The 22,688-nt window shown below is 45.7% G+C and overlaps 1 protein-coding gene across 3 annotated transcripts in view; it reads left to right on the top strand.

Annotated features, from left to right (window-relative positions):
• KLHL6 (kelch like family member 6) overlaps positions 1-22,688 on the top strand; it is a 71,141-nt gene that overhangs the window by 5,125 nt on the left and 43,328 nt on the right. The window contains exon 1 of one of the 3 annotated variants that reach the window (XM_033211841.1): positions 11,189-12,049. The exons of the other annotated variants lie outside the window; for them this stretch is intronic. Within the exon in view, the coding sequence (XP_033067732.1) occupies positions 12,024-12,049 (26 nt within the window). The 5' untranslated portion in view covers positions 11,189-12,023. Of the gene's footprint in view, positions 1-11,188; positions 12,050-22,688 lie in introns of those variants that run through there. 3 annotated transcript variants of the gene reach the window in all.

Genomic DNA, 22,688 nt, shown 5'->3' with positions numbered 1-22,688 from the left:
TACCACCATGCCCGGCTAATTTTTAAAAAAAATTTTTTTTTTTGAGACGGAGTCTCCCTCTGTCGCCCAGGCTGGAGTGTGGTGGCGCCATCTCGGCTCATTGCAAGCTCCGCCTCCCGGGTTCACTCCATTCTCCGGCCTCAGCCTGCCGAGTAGCTGGGACTACAGGCGCCCGCCCCCATGCCCGGCTAATTTTTTTGTATTTTTAATAGAGACAGGGTTTCATCGTGTTAGCCAGGATGGTCTTGATCTCCTGACCTTGTGATCTGCCTGCCTCGGCCTCCCAATGTGCTGGGAGTACAGGTGTGAGCCACCGCGCCTGGCCAGTTTTTGTATTTTTTTTTAGTAGAGATGGGGTTTCACCATGTTGGCCAGGCTGGTCTCGAACTCCTGACCTCAGGTGATCCACCTACCATGGCCTCCCAAATTGCTGGGATTACAGCTGTGAGCCACCCTCCACGCCTGGCCTTTCTTTGATTTTAAATAACATTTTGATATTTCACAATGATGTGCCTTGGAGGTGTGTGTGTGTGTGTGTGTGTGTTTTACTCCAACCATTTTGCTATGCATTTGATGAACCCTTTTAATCTGGAGAGTCACATCCTTTAATCCTAAACATTTCCTCATATTACTCCCTGGTAATTACATGGTCACTATTTTCCTTGTTCTCTATTTCTGGATCACTTACTCAGTAGATGTGGACTTCTAGAACAGTCTCTAGCTTTCTCATCTTCTCTCTCCTGTTGTCCATCCTCTTACCTTTCTGTTATACTTTCTGGAAGATTTTTCTCAATTTTATCTTCCAACCTGTTGAGAATCTCAGTTTTTAACTTCCAAGACTTTTTTCTTATTTTATTTATGAAGCTTCCTTTTTATAACATCCAGTTCTTGTTTCATGTGGTCATATTTTCATCTAATCTCTTTGAGGTTTATAATTTTTAAAAAACCACTCTTCTGTGTTTTTTTTTTTTTTTTTTTTTTTTTTTTACTGTTTCCCTGTATTTTTCTCTTTGTTTAGTCTCTTTTATTCTATTTTATTTATTATTTATTTATTTATTTATTTATTTATTTATTTATTTATTTCCTAGAGACAAGGCTCCCTATGTTGCCCAGATTGTCTCAAACTCCTGGGCTCAAGCCATCTTCCTGACCCAGCCTCCCAAAGTGCTAGGATTACAGGCATGAGCCACCACACCTGGCCTCTGTCTTTTATTTTAGAGGCTATACTTAAATATCTGGTAGCCTTTAGATATCTATTCATATTTAAGAGTCAAGGCCGGGCGTGGTGGCTCAAGCCTGTAATCCCAGCACTTTGGGAGGCCGAGACGGGCGGATCACGAGGTCAGGAGATCGAGACCATCCTGGCTAACACAGTGAAACCCCGTCTCTACTAAAAAATGCACAAAACTAGCCCGGCGTGGTGGTGGGCGCCTGTAGTGCCAGCTGCTCGGGAGGCTGAGGCAGGAGAATGGCGTGAACCCGGGAGGCGGAGCTTGCAGTGAGCCGATATGGTGCCACTGCACTCCAGCCTGGGCGACAGAGCGAGACTCCGTCTCAAAAAAAAAAAAAAAAAAAAAAGAGTCAAGCACTAATATGGTGAAACCCCATCTCTACTAAAAATACAAAAAATTAGCCAGGCGTGGTGGCAAGCGCCTGTAGTCCCAGCTACTCGGGAGGCTGAGGCAGGAGAATGGATTGAATCTGGGAGGCGTAGGTTGCAGGGAGCTGAGATCACGCCCCTGCACTCCAGCCTGGGCAACAGAGTAAAGTGAGACTCTGTCTCAAAAAAAAAAAAAAAAAGAGTCAGGCACTAAAGAGCAAAATGGTTGCTGGGGTGGGATGGGGTGGGGTGAAGGCTTTGCAATGTAGTCATGGGACATTGAGCTCACTTTACTATTAGAAATTCACAAACGCCAGTGTGTTAAGCTCTTTGCCTTGCCTTTCAGTATTTCCTTGGGTCTTCCTTTCTTGTTCTCTTGTGTGTGATCACCCCTGATTTTTGCAAAGACCTACTCCCCTAAAGAACAAGGAAAATGCAGAGGAAGTTTGTGGAAATTGCTGTTATTACCCAGTAACAATTCAGATTTTTGTTGACAATGAAACCAATGACTTGTGTCATTTTTTTATATGAGGGAGAAAACCTGTTTGGCCACTCGTTATCTTATTGTCTCTGCCACAAACTGATTCAAACCCCAACCACACACATAGAAAAAGCAGTTTCAACAACGTATATGTAGTGTCAGATGACCATGGAGTGGGAATATGTCAACCTAGAAATGTAACCTGGTGGCTGTAAACAGGGGCTACATTAGTAACTCAGACAATGTATTTCCCTTTGGGGGCTTATTTAAAGTCTTGAGTGGAATGAGGAAGTTAGGAAAAAATGTATAGCTGACACTGAGTAAAGTAAAAGGGATAATAAAGCTTAAAAAGTCATCTATAACATATGTTTAGTGTCAAACAGCCAGTATCAAAGTATTCAAATATTTTCACAGCAGAAACATTTGGGGAAGCATTGATTTAACATTCATAACGTATTTTTAAATTTTATAAGACTACTCAGCCAGGTGAGGTGGCTCACACTTGTAATCCCAACACTTTGGGAGACTGAGGCGGGCAGATCATGAGGTCAAGAGATCGAGACCATCCTGGCCAACATGGTGAAACGTCATCTCTACTAAAAATACAAAAATTAGCTGGGCATGGTGGCACGCACCTATAGTCTCAGCTACTGGGGAGGCTAAGGCAGGAGAATCACTTGAATCTGGGAGGTAGACGTTGCAGTGAGCCAAGATCTTGCCACTGCACTCCAGCCTGGTAACAGAGCAAAACTCTGCCTAAAAAAAAAAAAAAAAAAAAAGACTACTCATGTCTTTTAGAAGTCTACTAAGAAAATGCCATTTGTATAATGCTTTTGGGCATGTCCCCAAACCAAAGTAATTGCATAGTGCACAAGAACCCCATCTCCCAGCGGATCTCCATCTAAACCACTGGTTCTCACCATCTGGGAAGCCCAATTCACTGCAAAATATGGCACACTCTATAAGTGACAGTGACCTGTGAGGGCAGCCATGGTGTGATTCCCAGAGTTGGCAGAGGGAGGGGAATCATAGTGATGAGAGGAGGGGTTATCAGGCTTTTCTCTGCCCTGTCTCATGACTGGCCCTTCCTACATGCATAGAAAAGCTTCCAAGCTGAGGCTGAGTCAACAGCAAGCTCCTTTGTTGATGCTGCTGCCTGGAATCCTTGTCTGGACTCTCACTCCTGTCTTGTAACCCCGTCTCTAGGTCTGGTTCCTTAAGGCTACGCTGAGAGGACTTTGCCCACCAGCTACAAAAATCAGGCAGGACGCCAGGAATGGGAAGGGTATTGTGAGCACAATCTATGCACTTGTTAATCATTATTACATATTAACCAATTACTTCATGGCAGAAAAGTGGAGCAAGAGACTACTCTTAAGCCACATGTAGATGTCGTAATCCTGAGCTTTTTCTCCGTAATGGGGTAAGATGTTAGAAAAGAGTCAGCGAGTCCAGGTGATAGAGTAAGTGCCAAGCATATATACACCGTGGAATACTATGCAGCCATAAAAAGGAATGAGATCATGTCCTTTGCAGGGATATGGATGAAGCTGGAAACCATCGTTCTCAGCAAACTAACACAGGGACAGAAAACCAAATACCACATGTTCTCACTCATAAGTGGGAGTTAAACAATGAGAACACATGGACACAGGGAGGGGAACATCACACACCGGGGCCTGTTGGTGGGTGGGGAGCGAGGGGAAGGAGAGCATTAGGACAAATACCTAATGCATTCAGGGCTTAAAACCTAGATGATGGGTTGATAGGTGCAGCAAACCACCATGACACATGCATACCTATGTAACAAACCTATACATTCTGCCCATGTACCCTGGAATTTAAAGTAAAATTTTAAAAAATTTTTGAAAAAGAGAATAAGTGCCAAGAAAAACAAAAATGAGTTAAGGCCATGTAGGTCTGTATTAAAAATCTGGCTAATAGCAAATGCGTTGAGGATTGCTTCTGCCACAGTGGGTACACTTGAGAACTCAAGTGAAGCCGATGATTTTAACACCAGGGTCAGGCCCTATATTTTCCACTTTTAATATTTTCCAATATTGTGGATCAGAACCAATATGATAGTGAATATTTCAGTATTGTATATCTATAATCCCTTATCTGTAGTTCCAAAATTCCCAAAGTGCTGACGAATGTAAAATTTTTCATAACTTATTTCATGGCTAATCCAATTTGAATGGCACTTGTCAGGTCGGGGCACCTGTCCCGAACTGAGGTGAAGCTACTTACAGAGCCTTTTTTTTTTTTTTTTTTTTGAGATGGAGTCTTGCTCTGTTGCACAGGCTGGAGTTCAGTGGTACGATCTCGACTCACTGCAACCTCCACCTCCTGGGTTCAAGCGATTCTCCTGCCTCAGCCTCCTGAGTAGCTGGGATTACAGGTGCCCACCACGCCCGGCTAATTTTTGTATTTTTTGTAGAGATGGGGTTTCACCATATTGGCCAGGCTGGTTTCGAACTCCTAACCTCAAGTGATCTGCCTGCCTCAGCCTCCCAAAGTACTGGGATTACAGGCGTGAGCCACCGCTCCCAACCTCAGTCTTCATTTATTCCACTTAGGGCGACTCACTGCTGAAGTAGTAATGCATTAGATTAAAGAGTGCTGGAGGTGCTATATAATATTTAAGATATGCTAATATCCAAAGAATTCTGAATGGCAAAGCACATCTGGCTTCCAGATTTTTGGGTAAGGGATTATGAGGCTTTCTGATAATGTTAACAGTTTTCATTTTGGTGTTATTTGTCTACCTTTTCTCACATGCATATCTTTCCAGAGTTTACATGCAATTTTGCATCTTGCTTTGCCCCCTCTTTTCATTGTGATATTTTTCCCATGGTGCTCCATACTTTTCATAATGACTATTTATTATATTGCTACCAGTTTCAACAGAGGCATAATATGAAAATCATTCTCTCACTGTGGACATTTATTGCTTCCAGTATTTTGTTTTTATACGTGATGTGGTAATCTTTGTATTAAGCATTTTTTCTCAGTTTGGAATATGGATGGCCAACATTTTTTCAGGCACTTTGCTGGATTCTTTTTATTTCATTCAGTCTTCATAATATCAAGTAGATAGCATGGTGTCCATTTCATCCTCGGGGGAGCTCACTTTAATGAGAAGAGTGGTTTCCCCATGATGTCTAAACTGAAAACAGGCCGCGTCATAGAGAACAGAAATGTGGCTAACAGGTCATTTCCTATGACCCCTAAGCTCCCTAAGACTCCTTTGCTAGTGTAGGCTACATAAGCTGAAAATGAGGAGGAAATGTAAAAATTAGAGCCTCCTTGTGCTCATACATACATGCACAGGCAGGATACTGTTGGAACATTCATTCCAGTTTATGTCTGGGGGCTGAGGTGACAGGCCTCCGTAGCAGCAATGACCCAGCATGCCTTAGGACATCAGTCTGGATCAAAGGGTTAAAAAAGAAATAAGGAAGGAGGGTCAGGGTGTGCAAGGTGAAAAGATAGTGTGCTCTGAAAATAAACATCACTGCGGCTAGAACCAGAAACTTGGTACAGCGGAAAGAATTTATGGTACTGGGTGCAATGGCTCATGCCTGTAATCCCAGCACTTTGGCAGGCCGAGGCTGGTGGATCACCTGAGATCAGGAGTTCAAGACCAGCCTAGCCAACATGGCAAAACCCCGTCTCTACTAAAAGATGCAAAAATTAACCGCGTGCAGTGTTGTGCGCCTGTAGTCCCAGCTACTTGGAAGGCTGAGGCAGGAGAATCGCTTGAACCCAGGAGGCGGAGGTTGCAGAGAGCTGAGATCATGCCACTGCATTCCAGCCTGGGCGACAGAGCAAGAGATTCTGTGAAAAAAAAAAAAAAAAGATTTATGGCACTGGGATTTCAGGCCACACTCTGCCACTTGTTGGCTATGTAAATATTGGAGGAATTATTTGTCTTCTCTGAGGCTTAACACCGATGTCTACAATAGAGTGAGGCTAACAATTTATGTCTACCGATCCCAGCAAGTTGTGAAATGCAAATAGTAAAATGGATTCATTTATTAATTTATTTGCCCCAACACTTTATGCGTGGTAATAAGTTAGATTGCTTGGTTCTGAGAAACAGAAATCAACTCTGGCTTATTTGAGAAGAGAAATTTATGTAAATGATAGTAGGAACTCACAAAATCCCCAGAAGTTTGGAGAACCAAACCCAGAAGACAAACAGGTGCAAGGGAGGCCAGACAGGGGACAGGACCACAGCCCGAAGCCACCCAGGACTCCTGTTGGGGGGACTTCCCTGCTGCTGTACAATGCTGGGGCCACAGCTGCACAGCTGCAGCCACTGGTGCTGCTGTCAGGGCTGTCTCTGGAGGCCGGAGGCTGCTGCTGCTCGTCCTGCCTCCACCCAAGCAGGCTCTCCTCCGTCCGGGCTTCTTGGTGTCACCGGCTTCCAATTCAAAACTATTCACTAGGCCTGCAATAGGAGCAGAATAGATGTTAAAGTACCATGAAAACTACACAGTTATGAGGGGATTCCATGACCCTTGTCACAAAGGCATCAGAGATCTGGATCCTGAGACCCAAATAGGCAAGAAGGTAATTATTAGCATTTTCATTCCTCTGCTCCCTGCAAAACTGTGAGTAGTCCTGGGTACACTTGTGGGGATGTGTGGCATGAAGGCATCATCCATCATGGGTGGACTAAAAGCAGGTTCAAAATGCAAGCCATGTGAAGGCAGTGTCTACCATATTCTTCTCCTTGATGCCATTGCAATGGCTGGCACTCAGCAGACATCCTGTAAATGCGTGAAGTGAACAAACACTTGGATATTCCTCCTGCAAGTCCAGTCACTGATTAAATAGCATCCTGGCCAGAGCAGGAAGTCCTCACAGAGTTGGGTGGGAAGCTATTGTGCAACTTTAGAAAACTTTAGAAAAGGGAAAGATGATCAAATGTGGCTATCACAGGAAAAATGGGAAGGAACAGTTACAAAATCCAAAATGCCTCAGAATATTCTGGATTCAAGCAGTCGCTCATGTGACCACCTGCATATAGATGTGCCATGCACACAATGTGACTCTTGCAGTCTTTTTTTTTTTTTTTTTTTTTTTTGCACTGGGAGTGAGGAGAGGGGTTCTGCACCAGGGCAGAAGTGCAATCAGGTCCTTTGATTTTTCAAGGAAGTGTCATCTCTATCTCACCTACCCCTGGTGTCTACAGCATGTGGATCTTATTTCAATCAAGATTAGAAAATCTATTCTTCAATTTTACATAATCTTCCATGCCAGGCTTTGTAAAAACCTTCCCAACTAAAACACAACAGAGAAATATTTTCATCATTCGTAGCTCAAGTTGTAAGCTCTATCCCTGCATCAAACCCACGGATATGCAACTGTCTCTCCATGAAAACGTTTTTTCAGGACAAGGATCTAACATGGTAAACACCGAACAGTCCACGAGAAGAGCTGGCCACATGCAGAGCCTTTGTGTTTTTGGTAAAACTGCCATGAGCTCAGCATCCATTTGTGCTGCTCCATGTTCCTTTATTGGTGAGCATTCTTTTGGTTTCAAGGGATAGGAAATCAAGTCAATTAGCTTAGGCAAAGAGAAAGGTATTTGGTCACATTATCATATCATAGGAGGGCTGGGGTGCAGCAGAGCCCAGGGAGAAGGGGAACCAGGCCCTTGCACATAGCGCTGGTGCTCTTTCTCCACCCCTCACTTTGCTTCTGTCTCAGGTTTGATTTCTCAGGTTGACTTCTGCTACACTGTTGGGGGTTTGCCCGTTGGTTGCTATGAGACTCCTAGCCTTGGCTCTAGAGGGAAAATGAGGGACTTTCTCTACCTGTGGCTTGAAAAACCCCTGGGAAAGACTCTGATTGGTTCAGCTCCATTCAGTTACCCAGTCCTAGGCTAATCACTGTGCCAGGGAGGTGGGGCACAATGATCAGCCCAGCCTAGGTTAGGAGTTCACCCTTGGCCAAAGAGCTGTGCGTGCATGTGTGTGTGTGTGTGTGTGTGTGTGTGTGTGTGTGTGAGAGAGAGAGAGAGAGAGAGAGACAAGCAGAAGACAGAAAGGTGGAGAGGTCTGTAATGATATGAGAGTTCCTGCCTGAGCCACATGATTTGGGGCCTGGGTGGGGAGAAGAACATTTCCCAATATGGAGAGATGCTGGACAAAAGGAAAAATAAAGTCCGCTAAAGAGGGTTAATGAACACTGCTTTACTTTCTTATTAGCCAATTTGTCGTACTTCTGCCTTTGCTGTGGCTGTCAGGAAGCTCCGTGGGTTAACTTTCCTTAGCCTTGGTTTCAGTGATATATTCTCCTTCCACTTTAATTCCTTAATTCTTGTCTTCTTATTTTTATTGTTACTGTTTTGTGTTTTATGATACTTCTGCTGCTTTTGTAAAAGCCTTCTTAAATTCTTTTGGTAAGCCCATCTCTGTATAAAGATAAGTCTCCTTTGCTGTGAAAGAGTATCATTTAGGCAACCTACAAGTCCTCTGCCAGCTGTAAAGGCCAGCATTCTTTTATCGTATTTAACTTCTATGGAAAACTTTAAGGACACAATAATTACAAGAGTGCTGATACTGCTATGGCTTTTTTTTTTTTTCTTAAGACTGAGTTTCGCTCTTGTCACCCAGGCTGCAGTGCAATGGCCTGATCTCAGCTCACTGCAAACTCTACCTCCCAGGTTCAAGCGATTCTCCTGCCTCAGCCTCCCGAGTAGCTGGGACTGCAAGCGCGTGCCACTATGCCCGGCTAATTTTGTACTTTTAGTAGAGATGGGGTTTCACCATGTTGGCCAGGCTGGTCTCAAACTCCTGATCTCAGGTGATCCGCCTGCCTCGGCCTCCCAAAGTGCTGGGATTACAGGCGTGAGCTACCGTGCCCGGCCTCGTGCCATGGCTTTAAAACACAATCAAACCAAAATTAAAAGGTTGCATCACAGCCCTTTCTGAAGAGATGCTCTGGGATCTATAATAAATAATAGACACTCAGCAGGTTTGCATATAATGATTCAGGTCCAGAGTCAAGTAAGACCTTATTGGATTGAAAAGATCATGTGTCTTGTAGAGTAAGCTCAGGTTTACAGAGGGCTGAGTATCAAGGGTGTTTTGGTGTTGGGGGAATTATGGGAGAAGCAGAGGCCCAGTGGATAACTCCTGGAAGGTGGAATTTTATGGTATTGTTGTGTATAGCAAACACAACACAAAAAATAGGACCGAAGAGAACAGAGATTAGGGAAAGTTAGGAAAGTGTCAGGTGACTAGCAGTGTCTTTAAAACTCAAGATAGCAGGCTGGGTTGGCAGATGATGTCTGTCTCATTAGCAGATTGGCCTGGAGATGGAAAGGGAGAGAATTCTTAGTAACTGCTATGAAAATCCTCATTCCTTCCATGCTCCTCCAGTGTACCACTGACAATTAGCAGGCTTTCAGTTAAGGAACACTGCATAGTATTATCTCTCTCTCTCTCTCTCTATTTTTTTTTTTTTTTGAAATGGAGTCTCGCTCTGTCACCCAAGCTGAGTGTAGTGGTGTGATCTTGGCTTACTGCAACCTCCATCTTCCAGGTTCAAGTTATTCTGCCTCAGCCTCCTGAGTAGCTGGGATTACAGGTCACCACACCAAGATAGTTTTTGTGTTTTTAGTAGAGATGGGGTTTCGCCATATTGGCCAGGCTGGTCTTGAACTCCTGACCTCAGATGATCTGCCTGTCTCGGCTTCCCAAAGTGCTGGGATTACAGGCTTGAGCCACCATGCCTGGCCAGTATTCTCTCTCTCAATATGAAAATACCTGGAGGGGAAGGAATGCAAAATGTTAAACTTTCAGAACTACAGTGCTGAGTGAATTTAGGGAATTTCCATCCATTCATCCGTCCGTCCGTCCATCCATCCATCCATCCATCCATGTATCCATCCATTTGACACAAATTTATTAAGTGCCTACTCTGTGGCAGGCACAGAGTTTACAAAGATGAATAAATTATGGTTCCTGCTTGACCTGGAAGTCATAATCTAGTTAGGACAGAGAGATAAGTAAATTGATGTTTACTGTACAGGGTGATAAGTGCTATGATGGAGCTCTGCACAGGGGTTATGGTGGAGCTCAGCACAGGGGCCATGGGAGGTTTGCTATATGGGAGCTATAGGAGCATACAGAAGGGCACTGAATCAGACTGAAGAAAGAGCAGTCTGAGAAGTCTTCCTGGCAGAGGTGATATCTGAACGGAGTTTTGAAGGATGAGTAGGCATTGCCCAGAAGGGGCCAGAGGGGAGAAAGGAAAAGAGAGGAACATTCCAGGCAAAGAGAAACACATCTGAGAAGGTGCCACACAGTGTAACCACAGGTAGAAGAGTAGGTTGGAATAAAGGACATGCATGGGCCAATAAGGGTGAGAGATAGGCATGGTCAGACCGGGAAAGGTTTTGCTGGGTGAAGCTGAGGAGTTTGAAACATGACTTACAGATAGTGGGAAGCCATGGAAGAGTCTTTAAGCAGAAAAGAGATGTGATCCAAGATCTCCATTAAAATAATCCTTTGCACTGTGGGTATGGAGGGTCCCATCAATTTAGGCAGACCCTCAGGTAAGTTGCAAGAAACTGCAGTGAGAGATGAGGGTTGGAATTAAGGTGTAGGCAGTGTAGATGGGGAGAAGGCCTCCAGTAACATTCACAGTCCTCTCTGCGGGCCCGCAGGGCAGCCGGGCCACAGAGAGCATGAGGGAGAGGCAGCACTGCCCAGCAGGGAAGGGTAGGGGGAAGTGAGGTTAGGAGGGCTGGAACACAAAGCGAACTGACTCCACTCTTTGCCGAGGGCCAGTTCTGAGCCTCAAGATTGTAAAGAGAAAGAGAAAGAGAAAGTGGTCTAACCTTATCAACCCTTTGCCTGCCCAGGCTATCCCATTTTAGAGCAAAGCTCAGAAACAAAACAGCTCAAGTTCTGAACTTGCAATTTTTGCACACTTTGGAGACACAGCCACAGCTGTTATTAAAATATGTTCCCCTCTCTTATCCATGTCTCTGATAGAGACCACTGCTGGCTTTTAGGGTGCCTTCCTTTGACTGTTTTTTGTTTTTGTTTTGTGTTTTTTAGTCTTGCTATGTTGCCCAGGCTGGACTTGAACTCGTAGCCTCAAGTGATCCTCCTGCCTTGGCCTCCCAAGTAGCCGGGACTACAGGTGTGTGCCACCACACCCAGCTTCTTCCTTTGAATGTAAATAAGTTACCTGGGAGGACCAATTAGAGATGGGGGCCCCTTTCTGGGGGTTGCAATCCACATTAGTGCACAAGGCTTGGCAAGTGTAGGGGGCGCTGGATTTTAGCTCAAGTCGAGCCTGGCCTGTGCACTCCTGCGTGTAGCCCAACTGTGGCAGCTCCTCCTTTACGTCTAGATTCACAACTGCTCCCCATCCCCAGCTGGAGGAGCTCCTGTCTTCTCTGGATTCTGTGTCATGAAAGTCCAAGGGACAGACCTGGCAGTCCAGATTCCTCTGTGGCAGCTGGCGGAGGGAGCAGCCTAGAATGCATGTATGATCATCTTTGCCTGTCACAAGGGATAACTTTTATGACTGGAGGAGCCTTAGCATTTGAATACCTTGGGGTGAAGATTGGGACCAGTGCCAACTTGCAAATTTCTAAATGGTTAGAACCAGGGAAGGCTCAGAAAAAAACCTTTAAGCAGAGGCTGATCCCTGACTTCTGGACAATGACATGGTCACAGGGAAGCCACAGAGTCCTGGAGGTGGGACTGGAAAGTGTTTGGGAAAAGAGGATGATGTGGGGTCTCTGGGCAATAGCCTGGTCGAGATGTGGCGGTGGATGGTGAGCACAAATGCGGACCCTGCTCCAGGCCCAGAGGGGAAGTGAGAATCTCAGCCGACCTCGTTCGGTTGGGAGGGAAGTGGGGTTTTGTTAGGGGAAGCCAGGTTTCATCTTCAGGAAGGAGGTGGAAGATGCGTAAAAACAAAAGCAAAAGAAGGTAAAGAATAACCCCCATGTTTTGTAAGTTAAACTCTCAGGTAGGAGGGCTTAGGGTAATCATCAATGGGGCTGGGTGTGGTGGCGTGTGCCTGCAGTCTCAGCTACTTCGGAGGCTGAGATGGGAGGATTGCTTGAGGCCAGGAGTTTGAGGCCAGCCTGGGCAACAGAAAGATCTTGTCTCAGAACAAACAAACAACAAAAACGAGCCTGAAGTTCCAATTCGGAGAATCGCCAGGGTTTCTTTTGTTCCATTGTATCACTCCGCCCTGCAAGCGACAGACATTCAGCTCAAACTGGTCCAAATATAAAGGGAAAAAAAAGAATTTGTTTGCTCATGGAATTAAAAAAAAAGTCTGGGGTAATGGTTTCAGGTATAGTTGGGTCCTTGTGCCCAAAGTAATGTTACCACGACTCAGTTTCTCTCTCCTTCTTAGTGCCGCTTTCCTCTGTGTGGGTTTCTCTCTCAGGGCATGTCTTCACACATGAGGACAAGCAGGTAGCCAGCATCTCCAAACTTTCATTTCCACCAGCTCAGCAATTCTGGTGGGAAGACACGGCTTCTCTTTCTCAGGAATTCCAAAGAAAGTTCTGGAATTGGCTCCAATTGAATTGACTTCTTCCTATTCCCATCCCTGAACCAATCACTGTGGCTTGGGGCACGTAATATATAGGACTTGAACGGGGCTCACCATTGGTCTAAGAGGTGAGGCTAGCGTCACCCATATCTCTCAGCCTATTATTGGAGGAGGGGTGATTCCCAGTGGAAGATCTGGGTGCTCCTACTAAAAGAGACAGGAGTAAGTTGAGCAGACGAAACAAAAACTGTCCATTGTATCTTTGTGACTGTATCGTCACTAAAGCCTGACCACAAGTATTTGTTGTAATTGATGTTCTGTCTTGTCTGATCTTGCAGACAGAGCAAGCGCTTCTTTCTGTCATAAACTTGAATGGCTGAGTTTCATGGCAGGCTGAGGCATCAGTAATGGTCTGGTGGGACTTAGAAGGATTCTGCTTCCCTAGGAACATGGCTAGAGTTTTCATCTCCATAGGGGCCATGGGCAGTGTCCTTGAGGAGTGATGAACTAGGGCAAGAAGCTTGGCAGAAGGGGGTCCTTTCTTTTTTTTTGAGATGGAGTCTCACCCTGTTACCCAGGCTGGAGTGCAGTGGTGTGACCTTGGCTCACTACAACCTCTGCCTCCCGGGTTCAAGCAATTCTCCTGCCTCAACCTCCCAAGTAGCTGAGATTACAGGCACCACACCTGGCTAATTTTTTGTATTTTTAGTAGAAACGGAGTTTCACTATGTTGGTCAGGCTGGTCTCGAACTCCTGACCTTGCGATCTGCCCGCCTCGGCCTCCCAAAATGCTGAGATTCCAGGCGTGGGCCACAACGCCTGGCCCACAGAAGGGAGTTCTTTTGAGGACTGCTGATGCTTAGAGTCAAGTTGGGGCAACTCTAGGCTTCCAGCTCGTCTGTCAGTTTGGAGCAAAGCTGGCAAACCAATGAGATTGCCACCAGATTCAGGAGGTAGCTGTAGGCCTCATGGAAGTCTAGGAAGGCTGTGTCTCAGAAGATGAAAGGAAGGATCCATAGTGAGGCAAGACTTTCCAGAAACATATCTTTCCCAGCACTATGGCCGATTGTTTCCATGACCTTGATCTTCATTCAATCTCCTTCTCAGGAGGAGGCCTGTGTTGAGAAGTAGGAGTGATCTCTTTCTGGGCAGAGGTTCTCAAAGTTTGTTTTGTAAAGGAATTATGGGTCGGAGCCAGGGACACCTAATTAAATACATACCTCCAGCCCTACTGCTAGAGGTTTGGCTTCACTAAGTCTAAGGTAGGTGGAGTACAGGATTCTGCATTCTGAATAAGCACCCAAAGGTTCTGATGCAGCTCATTCAGGAAACACACTTTGAGATCCCCCTCTTGAGGCTGGAGTATCTGAGGCCAAGGATGTAAGCAGGACTTTAGCATTGAGACAGGGTCCATTATGATAAAACTTCGGGGACAGCTTGAGCTCAGAAACAGGACAGAGCTGAATGTTTATGGGCTTCCCTTGGTTAGTATTGGCTCAGGTTTTGGTGTCTTGAACTAAGTGGTGCTGGGGACCATAGAGAGAGATGCCATGTCATGCTAGGTCACGCTTCCATCTGCTGACTCCCTGCTTTCTTTGCAGTGGAACCCCCTTTGATTGACTTCATTGTGTTTATATCCAATAATCCTTTCTTAACAATAGTGTTCATTGTGTAGTTCATTCATGCTGACTACTTTAAAAAACTTTTAAACAGATTGTATACATATGGACATTGTATTCTTAAGTAGAATTTAACTCATTTTGCAACTAATGTTGAAGCCACCCCAACACAGAATATCTCAGTGAAACAGGGGAGTTCATTCCTGGTATAAACAGGGATGGTGAAGAAATCAGAGGAAGGACAGAACAGGGGGCAGACTGGGGTGCAGCTGGTGTAGGAGTGACATAGTGGGGGTTATGGGGTGGGTATTTGTTTATGGGGTTAGAATGAGGGTTACAGGAGGCAGAGAGTTCAGAGGTCTGGAGTTCTAGGGAGGGGGTCAGCTATAATGGAGTTGAGCTGGGTGAAATATTCTGAGTTGGTGAAGTTTACGAACTACAGGAGCTTGCAGAACTCATTGAAGTAGTGCAGGTAAGTCAAATGCTTGAGTGTCCTCTTCAAGCTCTAGGCCCTGGACTTGGGAGTGTGATAGGAGTTCCCTAGTGGCAGTGGAGGGCCTCATCCTCCAGGGATGTTTGATAATTCTTGGAGGTACAGATTCCTGTCAAAAGCAAGTGCAAAGGGACTAGGAAGGCCAAGTTGGTTGATTCATTCATTCATTCACTCGCTTTCTCTAGGGACCATCCCTACTTGGTGGTGGCACTGCTCTGGCCCTTAGATACATTACTGAGCATGGCGCACCCTCACTCAGCTGGCATTCTAGTGGGGTGGCAATAGTTAGCAAATAGGTAATCTAATTTCAGGATGTGCAGAGCTATGAAGAAAAATAAAGGAAGTGAAGAGGCAAAGGAGTGGCGATTTTAGATTCGGGGGACTGCAGGGGAGAGCATCTCTGAGAAGGCGATGTTTGGCAGAGACCTGAGGTGCAGAATCCTGGTGGAGACTAGAGAGGCGTGCAGCCAGGCAGGGTTTGCGGCATGGCCCGACTTCATGCTGGGAGATTCTTGGGCCTGTGGATATTTTCATGACTGTTGTGGGAGACAAGCTTGCTGGGTCAGGCTCTATTTTGGGGTCAGCACTGACTCACCGCCCAAGTATTGGGCAACTGGTACACTGCTATGAGATTGTTTCTGCTGTAAAATGAGGATCCTCCTAGCTACCTCTGTTTTACAACAATCTCATGAGAATTGGTCAGTGTCTTTCTAGAAAGTGTTTTTATTACACAATATCTTGCATGTATGCCACGGGGTAAGTTGTCAGCAACCAACTCAGCTGTGTTCTCAGAGAGCAAAGTTCAGGCTGGTCCACTGAGCACTGACACTGAGTTGACCCCCCAAAAATGCCTTGAACTCCTGCTGATTTTCTTGGTTTTCGTGCACTGCTGAGCTCCTGATTCAGAGCCTGAAGCCCTAGGTTCTGGTCCCCATTCTATTGCTGCCAACCCATGGGGACCAAGCTTTGCCCAAGTGTGTCCATAGATCTCCCGGGGGAGCAGCAGGAGGCCTGGGTGAGCAGCAGGAGGCCTGGGAGTTTCGTCTATGAGGAATATGCAGATTTTCCCTTGGTTTCATCTTATCCATGTTCAGCATGGTGGCCATGGCCAAGGGAGTGTATTTAAGTGGCAGAAAATTCGTGAAAATATTTCAAAGGAGACAGAGAAATGCTGGAACTTGGGGAGTCAAGGCTGGTAAAAAGATCCCTGGGGAGAAGGACACTGTCTTGAGGGCACTTTCTTTCTCTCCCATGAACTGAGCTGAGGTGTTTGGGCCAATTTGTACACAGCGCTAGCCCTACGCTTGCTCTGGATGGATGGTCCACAGCAGTGCAGCAACTCGGACACACAGTTACCTGATACACACCCGCCAAATGCCGGTGAGATAAGGGTTGTGTGTCAGTGTGGTGCTTGGTCCACTTACCCCTTCGTGTCTCCCACCAACCTGCCAAGATTCCTCTGATCTGGTCCAAAATACCTTCCCCAATTGAATGCTGATGAGGTTCCAGGTATCATGCTAACGCCTTGGTGTACTTCATCTTACTTATCCTTCTGTGCAGCTCACCGAGATGGGGACTATTATTACACCATTTTACAGATGAGGAAGCTGAGGTTCACTCACTTGTACTAAGTCACACAATGAGTGAGCATCAGAGGCCAGACTAGACACCAGTCCCTCCTCTGCCTGCCAGCAGCCAGGTGGCCACTCTTTTTCCCCTGCCCTCGGCTCCTGGAAGTCCCTTTGCTTGTGAACATGCAAACTCACACACACACAAAGCCAGACGTGCTGGAGAATTTACCTTCTCATGGAGGGCCTGTAACCAAAGACAGCCAGGGCAGCCAGAGAGTATCATGGCCCTTGCCTCCTGGTAGGACAACTCAGAAGTGTCTTTTCCAGAGGTCCCTGTGGGATCAGGCTGAAGCCACTTTCTGCATGACTCTTGTCTTGCTGGGCTTCCTACCCACCTTGTCTTGCTCCCCTGCTCCCTTACGTCACTAGCACAGGAGGTCTGCTTCCGGGGAATCCAGATGCCCGGTCAGGCGTGGGCTGAGCTGGGGCAGCATGATATCAAGTGACTGTGATTCCAAACAAGAATTCGGGGCCGGGCACAGTGGCAGATGCCTGTAATCCCAGCACTTTGGGAGGTCTTCAGGTGCTCCTTGGAGTGCAAAGCATTGACTTAGAGCGAGACTCCGTCTCAAAAAGAATTCGGAAGCCGTGGCTAGGAGTGACAGCCCAATTAAGAGTCTGGATGACCCTAGAGAACCCAGTAACAAGTCAGATGGGAAACACATTGATTTAGGTGCTCCTTGGAGTGCAAAGCATTGACTTAGACCATTGGAACATCCCTCCTGTAGACTTGATTATACAGATTCAACCAAATTAACCTCTCACTATCTTAAAGTCACAGTCCAGGTGAAATAACATTTCTAAATGTCATGTTGGTGGATCTCTAGAGATGTGTTGCCTCAATTATGTGAAGCTTATTTGACCCCATGATCACTGTCCACCCTGTCCTGCTGAATTTCCTGTTTCCCATATATTTATTTATATGACATTCATATGGGTGACATTTGCTTTGCTTCCTGAGATGACTGTAGGTCTGGATGACCCCAACACCTGAGTTCAGAACTGATGGCAAGAACTGCGCTGTCTAATATGGTAGCTATTAGCCACATGTGGCTGTTGGGCATTTGAATTGTGCCTAGTCTGCACTGAGATGCTTTAAGTATAAAATATACATGAGGCTGGGTGCATTGGCTCACGCCTGCAATCCTAGCACTTTGGGAGGCCGAGGCGGGCGGATCATGAGATCAGGAGTTCGAGACCAGCCTGACCAACATGGTGAAATCCCATCTCTGTTAAAAATACAAAAAGTAGCCGGGCGTGGTGGTGGGTGCCTGTAGTCCTAGCTACTTAGGAGGCTGAGGCAGGAGAATTGCTTGAACCCGGGAGGCAGAGGCTGTAGCAAGCCAAGATTGTGCCACTGCACTCCAGCCTGGGCAATAGAGAGAGACTCTGTCTCAAAAAAAAAAAATATATATATATATATATTTATATGAGAGACGATCTTTGAAGACACAGTATGAGAAAAAGTATGTAAGTTATCACATTAGTAATTTTAAAATATTTCTTTGGTGTTGAAATTATATTTCAGGTATATTTTGGGTTAAATAAGATATGTTATTAAAGTTGACTTTTATCTTTTTCTTTTTACTTTTTAAAAGTGGGAGCCAAGCATGGTGGGGCTCATGCCTATAATCCCTCACTTTGGGAGATAGGTGGATGGATCGCTTGAGCCCAGGAGTTTGAGAGCAGCCTGGGCAACATGGTGAAACCCCATCTCTACAAACATTGCAAAATTAGCCAGACATAGTGGTTCACGCCTGTAGTCCCAGCCACTTGGGAGGCTGAGGCAGGAGGATCACTTGAGCCCTGGAGATGGGGACTGCAGTGAGCTGAGATGGCAGCGCTGCACACCAGCCTGGGCAACAGAGTGAGACTCTGTCTCAAAAAACAAACAAAAAATGTGGTGACTAGAAAATGTAGAATGCTGTAGATGACTCACATTACATTTCTGTTGGGCAGCCTTGCTCTAGACACTCCAACAAAGGGAGGCTTGGAGAGTGATCTTCCAGCTCCTCCAGGGAAGTACGCTGAGCTGAGAAGTAATCATATGCTGTCTCTGAGAGCAGATTCTTTTTTTTTTTTTTGAGACGGAGTCTCGCTGTGTCGCCCAGGCTGGAGTGCAGTGGCCGGATCTCAGCTCACTGCAAGCTCCGCCTCCCGGGTTTACGCCATTCTCCTGCCTCAGCCTCCCGAGTAGCTGGGACTACAGGCGCCCGCCACCACGCCCGGCTAGTTTTTTGTATTTTTTTTTAGTAGAGACGGGGTTTCACTGTGTTAGCCAGGATGGTCTCGATCTCCTGACCTCGTGATCCGCCCGTCTCGGCCTCCCAAAGTGCTGGGATTACAGGCTTGAGCTTCTTTATAAAATCAGGAGGCAGCGAGGCAAGCCCTACATGACATTACTTTTAAAGGCTGGTGATGATGGTTCTGCAGACAGCTCTGTGCTGCTGGCCAAGAGGGTCTGTGGCTGAGGAAACTGGCCTGTAAATTGGTCACCTGCTCTGACATCATCACGGCTCCCCCAGCTCCGGGTGGGGATTTCTTCACTTTTCAGAGGCCCCGGAATTCACCTTCGCTCTTTCTTTGTTGTTGTCCTATTCTTGTGAGGAGAAAGAGGCCAGCTGAGGGAAAAGAGAAGAGGGGAGGGAAGAAAAGGGTAGGAGGATTACCATTGATTAAAACAACAAGAACAGAGGGGGAAGGACAGAGGGGGAAGGACAGAGGGGGAAGGACAGAGGGGGAAGGACAGAGGGGGGATGATCTCCTTGGCTGAAACAAAAGATTCAAAAAGTCAGCAAGTCAAGTGTCTAGTGATTTTCTGTATCTCTGTCTCTCTCTCTCTCTCTCTCTGGAAGTCTTTTGACTTTTGAATGTTTCTGGGAAGCCATAAGCAGTTACCTTTGTTTTGCAGATTAGGAAAAGGGGTAAAAAACGGATGAGTGGCCAGGCACAGAGGCTCATGCCTGTAATCTTGGCACTTTGGGAGGCTGAGGAAGGAGGATCTCTTGAGTCCCAGAGTTCAACACCAGCCTGGGCAACAGAGTGAGACCTTGTTTCTACAAAAATTTAAAAAAATAAATAAATAGTTGGGTGTGGGTGCCTATAGTCCCAGCTACTGGGGAGCCTGAGGGAGGAGGGTGGCTTGAGGCCAAGAAAAGAAGAAAGAGAGAAAGAGAGAAAGAGAGAAAGAAAGAAAGAAAGAAAGAAAGAAAGGAAAGAAAAGAAAAGAAAGAGAGAGAGGAAGGAAGGAAGGAAAGAAGGAAAGAAAAAGAAAGAAACAAAGAAAGAAGAAAAGAAAGAGGGAAGGAAGGAAAGAAAGACGGAAAGAAAGAAAGAAAACGGAAGGAAGGAAGGAAGGAAGGAAGGAAGAAGGAAGAAAGGAAGGAAGGAACGAACTGATGATTGATTTCCAGAGATAAATAGGTGTTGATAGAGAATGGGGGCAGGACTTAGGGGTGCTATCCCCTCTGTGTTGAGATGGAAGTCCCAGCGTTTGGAATTACATCACCAGAGCTCCACCCAGGGCCTTTGCATTTCAATGACTTGGCTAGGAGATAATGGCTCCCTAACCTGTTCCTGTGTCTGTAGCTTAGAAAGTCGAGTGACAGATGTTTGGAGACGTTCCCTAGCGGTGTGGCTACTGCCTCAATTATTACATTTTCTGAGAAAAGGCTTTCACATTGTCACAAGCCTCCCAGCTCTTTTTGGGTTCATCTGATACTTGACTCTAGTAGCACCCATCACCTGCAAACAAAAGTGAGAACACATCTGTTTAAAATGTTCTCTTTGAGTCCTGCCTTTGCTCATCAACCTTCAATGACTCACCATTGCTCACTGAGTAAAAACCTAACTCCCTATCCTGCCTTCAGTGCCCTCCACCAGCAGGATCCAAGTTATCTTTCCAGACCATCATGTCATCCCTGTCCCTCATATCCCCGAGCTCCAACTGAATCACATGTCTGCTAGTTTCTCTACATGCCTCATGCCCTTGCATCTTTATGGCTTTACTCTCTATGCTTGTTACCTAGAAATCCTATCCATAATCTTCACATTTCAGAATTTTCCTTCTCTATGAGTAGCCATTCTTGGCCTCCAAAGCACTTTGTAGTTCTCTTATGGCCCTCGTAGACTGTTATTTGGGCATCAATGCCCTTGCTAGGTTGTGCACTACAAGGGTCTGGCGTGGATACAGACTGCCAGTATTAGTCAACTTGGGCTGCCATAACAAAATACCATGGACTATGTGGCTTAAACAACAGAAATATTTATTTCCTCACACTTGTGTAGAGTCTGGAAGTCTAGCATCAGGTTGCTAGCATGATCTGGTTTCTGGTGAGGGCTCCCTCCCTGGCTTGTAGATGGCCACCTTCTCACTGTGTCCTCACATGACCTTTTCTCAGTGCGTGAGCAGGAGTGGTGGGGTGGGTGTGGAATCTCTCTTTCTGTTCTTATAAGGACACTAATCCTATCAAATTGAGATCCACCTTTATGATCTCGTTTCACTGTAATTACCTCTTAAAAATCTTGTCTCCTAATACAGTCACATTAGAGGTTAGGGTTTCAACATATGAATTTTGTGGGGGACACAATTCAATCCATGACATTCCATACTTGGCCCCCAAATTCATGCCCTTCTTATATGAAAAATACATTCATTACATCCCAACAGCTTCCCAAGTCTTAATTTATTCCAGCATCAACTCTGAAGTCCAAATTATTGTCTAAATATCATCTAAATCAGATATGGATGAGACTTGAAGTACAATTCATCCTAAAGCAAAATTCCTCACCAGCTGTGAACCCGTAGAACAAGACAAGATGTGTGCTTCCAAAATACAATGATGGGACAAGTGTGGGAAAGACATTCCCATTCCAAAAGGGAGAAATATGAAAGATGGAAGAAGTGAGGTGTCCCAAGAAAGTCCAAAACCTAGTGAGATAAATTCCATTAGATTTCCAGGCTTCAGAATAATCCTTTTTGGTTTGATGGTCTTCCCTTCCAGCCCACTGAGGTGGCAGTGTCACCTCCATGGCTGTGGGTGAGAGTCCTCCCAACTGATGGAGGCTGTCTGGCTTCCTGAAGTGAGGCAGTGGCCCTAATTATCTCTGAATCACCCTTAGGATAATTTTTCCCTCTTCTTGAAGAATAGTGCAGGCTGGGTGCAGTGGCTCACGCCTGTAATTCCAGGACTTTGGGAGGATGAGGTGGGTGGATCACCTGACGTCAGGAGTTTGAGACCAGACTGGCCAACATGGTGAAACACTATCTCTACTAAAAATACAAAAATTAGCCAGGCGTGGTGGCGAGTGCCTATAATCCCAGCTACTCCAGAGGCTAAGGCAGGAGAATCGCTGGAACTTGGGAGGCAGAGGTTGCAGTGAGCTGAGATGGCACCACTGCACTCCAGCCTAGGTGACAGGGTGAGACTCTGTCTCCAAAAAAAAAAAAAAAAGTGCATGTCCACAGCTGAGTACCTCATTGTTTTTTACTGTCAAATACAAGAAGTCTGACAGCCTTCCTTCAATTGTCTTGTCTCTTCCCCCTCGGTTCAAACTGGCAGTGTTTCTTTCTGTTCCTATAACTCCATGAGCATTTTATTAAATGATAGTCCAGCCACATTTTTGGTGTTCTCTTCAGAACATGCTTCCTCATTTTTCTTAGAATGGGTAGACTGAGAATTTTCCAACTCTTTAATTTTTGGTTCCCTCTTGCCTAAACATTCTTTTTCTAATTCACCCTTCTCCCCTTGCATTTTACTACATGCAGTGGGAGGAACAAAGCTGCTTCTTTCACGCTTTGCTCAGAAGTATCAGCAGCTAAATATCCAATTTCATTGTTTGCAAGTTCCACCTCTTGCAAAACAGCAGAACACAGTTTAGTCCAGTCTTCGCCACTTTATAACAAGGATCACTTTTCCTTCAGTTTCCAATACATGTTCCTCATTTCCACTGGAGACTTCACCAGAATGATCTTTAATGCCCAGATTTCTGCCAACATTCTATTCATGGCAATCTAGACTTTTTCTAGCTTTCACCTCAAAACTCCTGTAACCTCCACCCATTACTCAGTTCCAAAGCTGTTTTCATATTTTTTAGGTATTTGTGACAGCAGCACCCCATTTCTCGTGCCAAAATGCGACTTATTCAGCTTGGGTTGCCATAACAAAACACCATCGACCGGACGGATTAACCAACGTACATTTATTTCCTCACAGTTCTGGATGCTGAAAGTCCGAGATTGGGGTGCTAGCATGAGTGGGCTCTGGTGAAGTCACCTTCCTGGCTTGCAGATGCCACCTTCTTGCTGAGTCCTCACATG

The sequence above is a fragment of the Trachypithecus francoisi genome, unplaced genomic scaffold (genome assembly GCF_009764315.1).
Source record: "Trachypithecus francoisi isolate TF-2019V2 unplaced genomic scaffold, Tfra_2.0 Lachesis_group0, whole genome shotgun sequence".
NCBI lineage: Eukaryota > Metazoa > Chordata > Mammalia > Primates > Cercopithecidae > Trachypithecus > Trachypithecus francoisi.
This window is presented reverse-complemented; position numbering and strand designations above follow the sequence as displayed.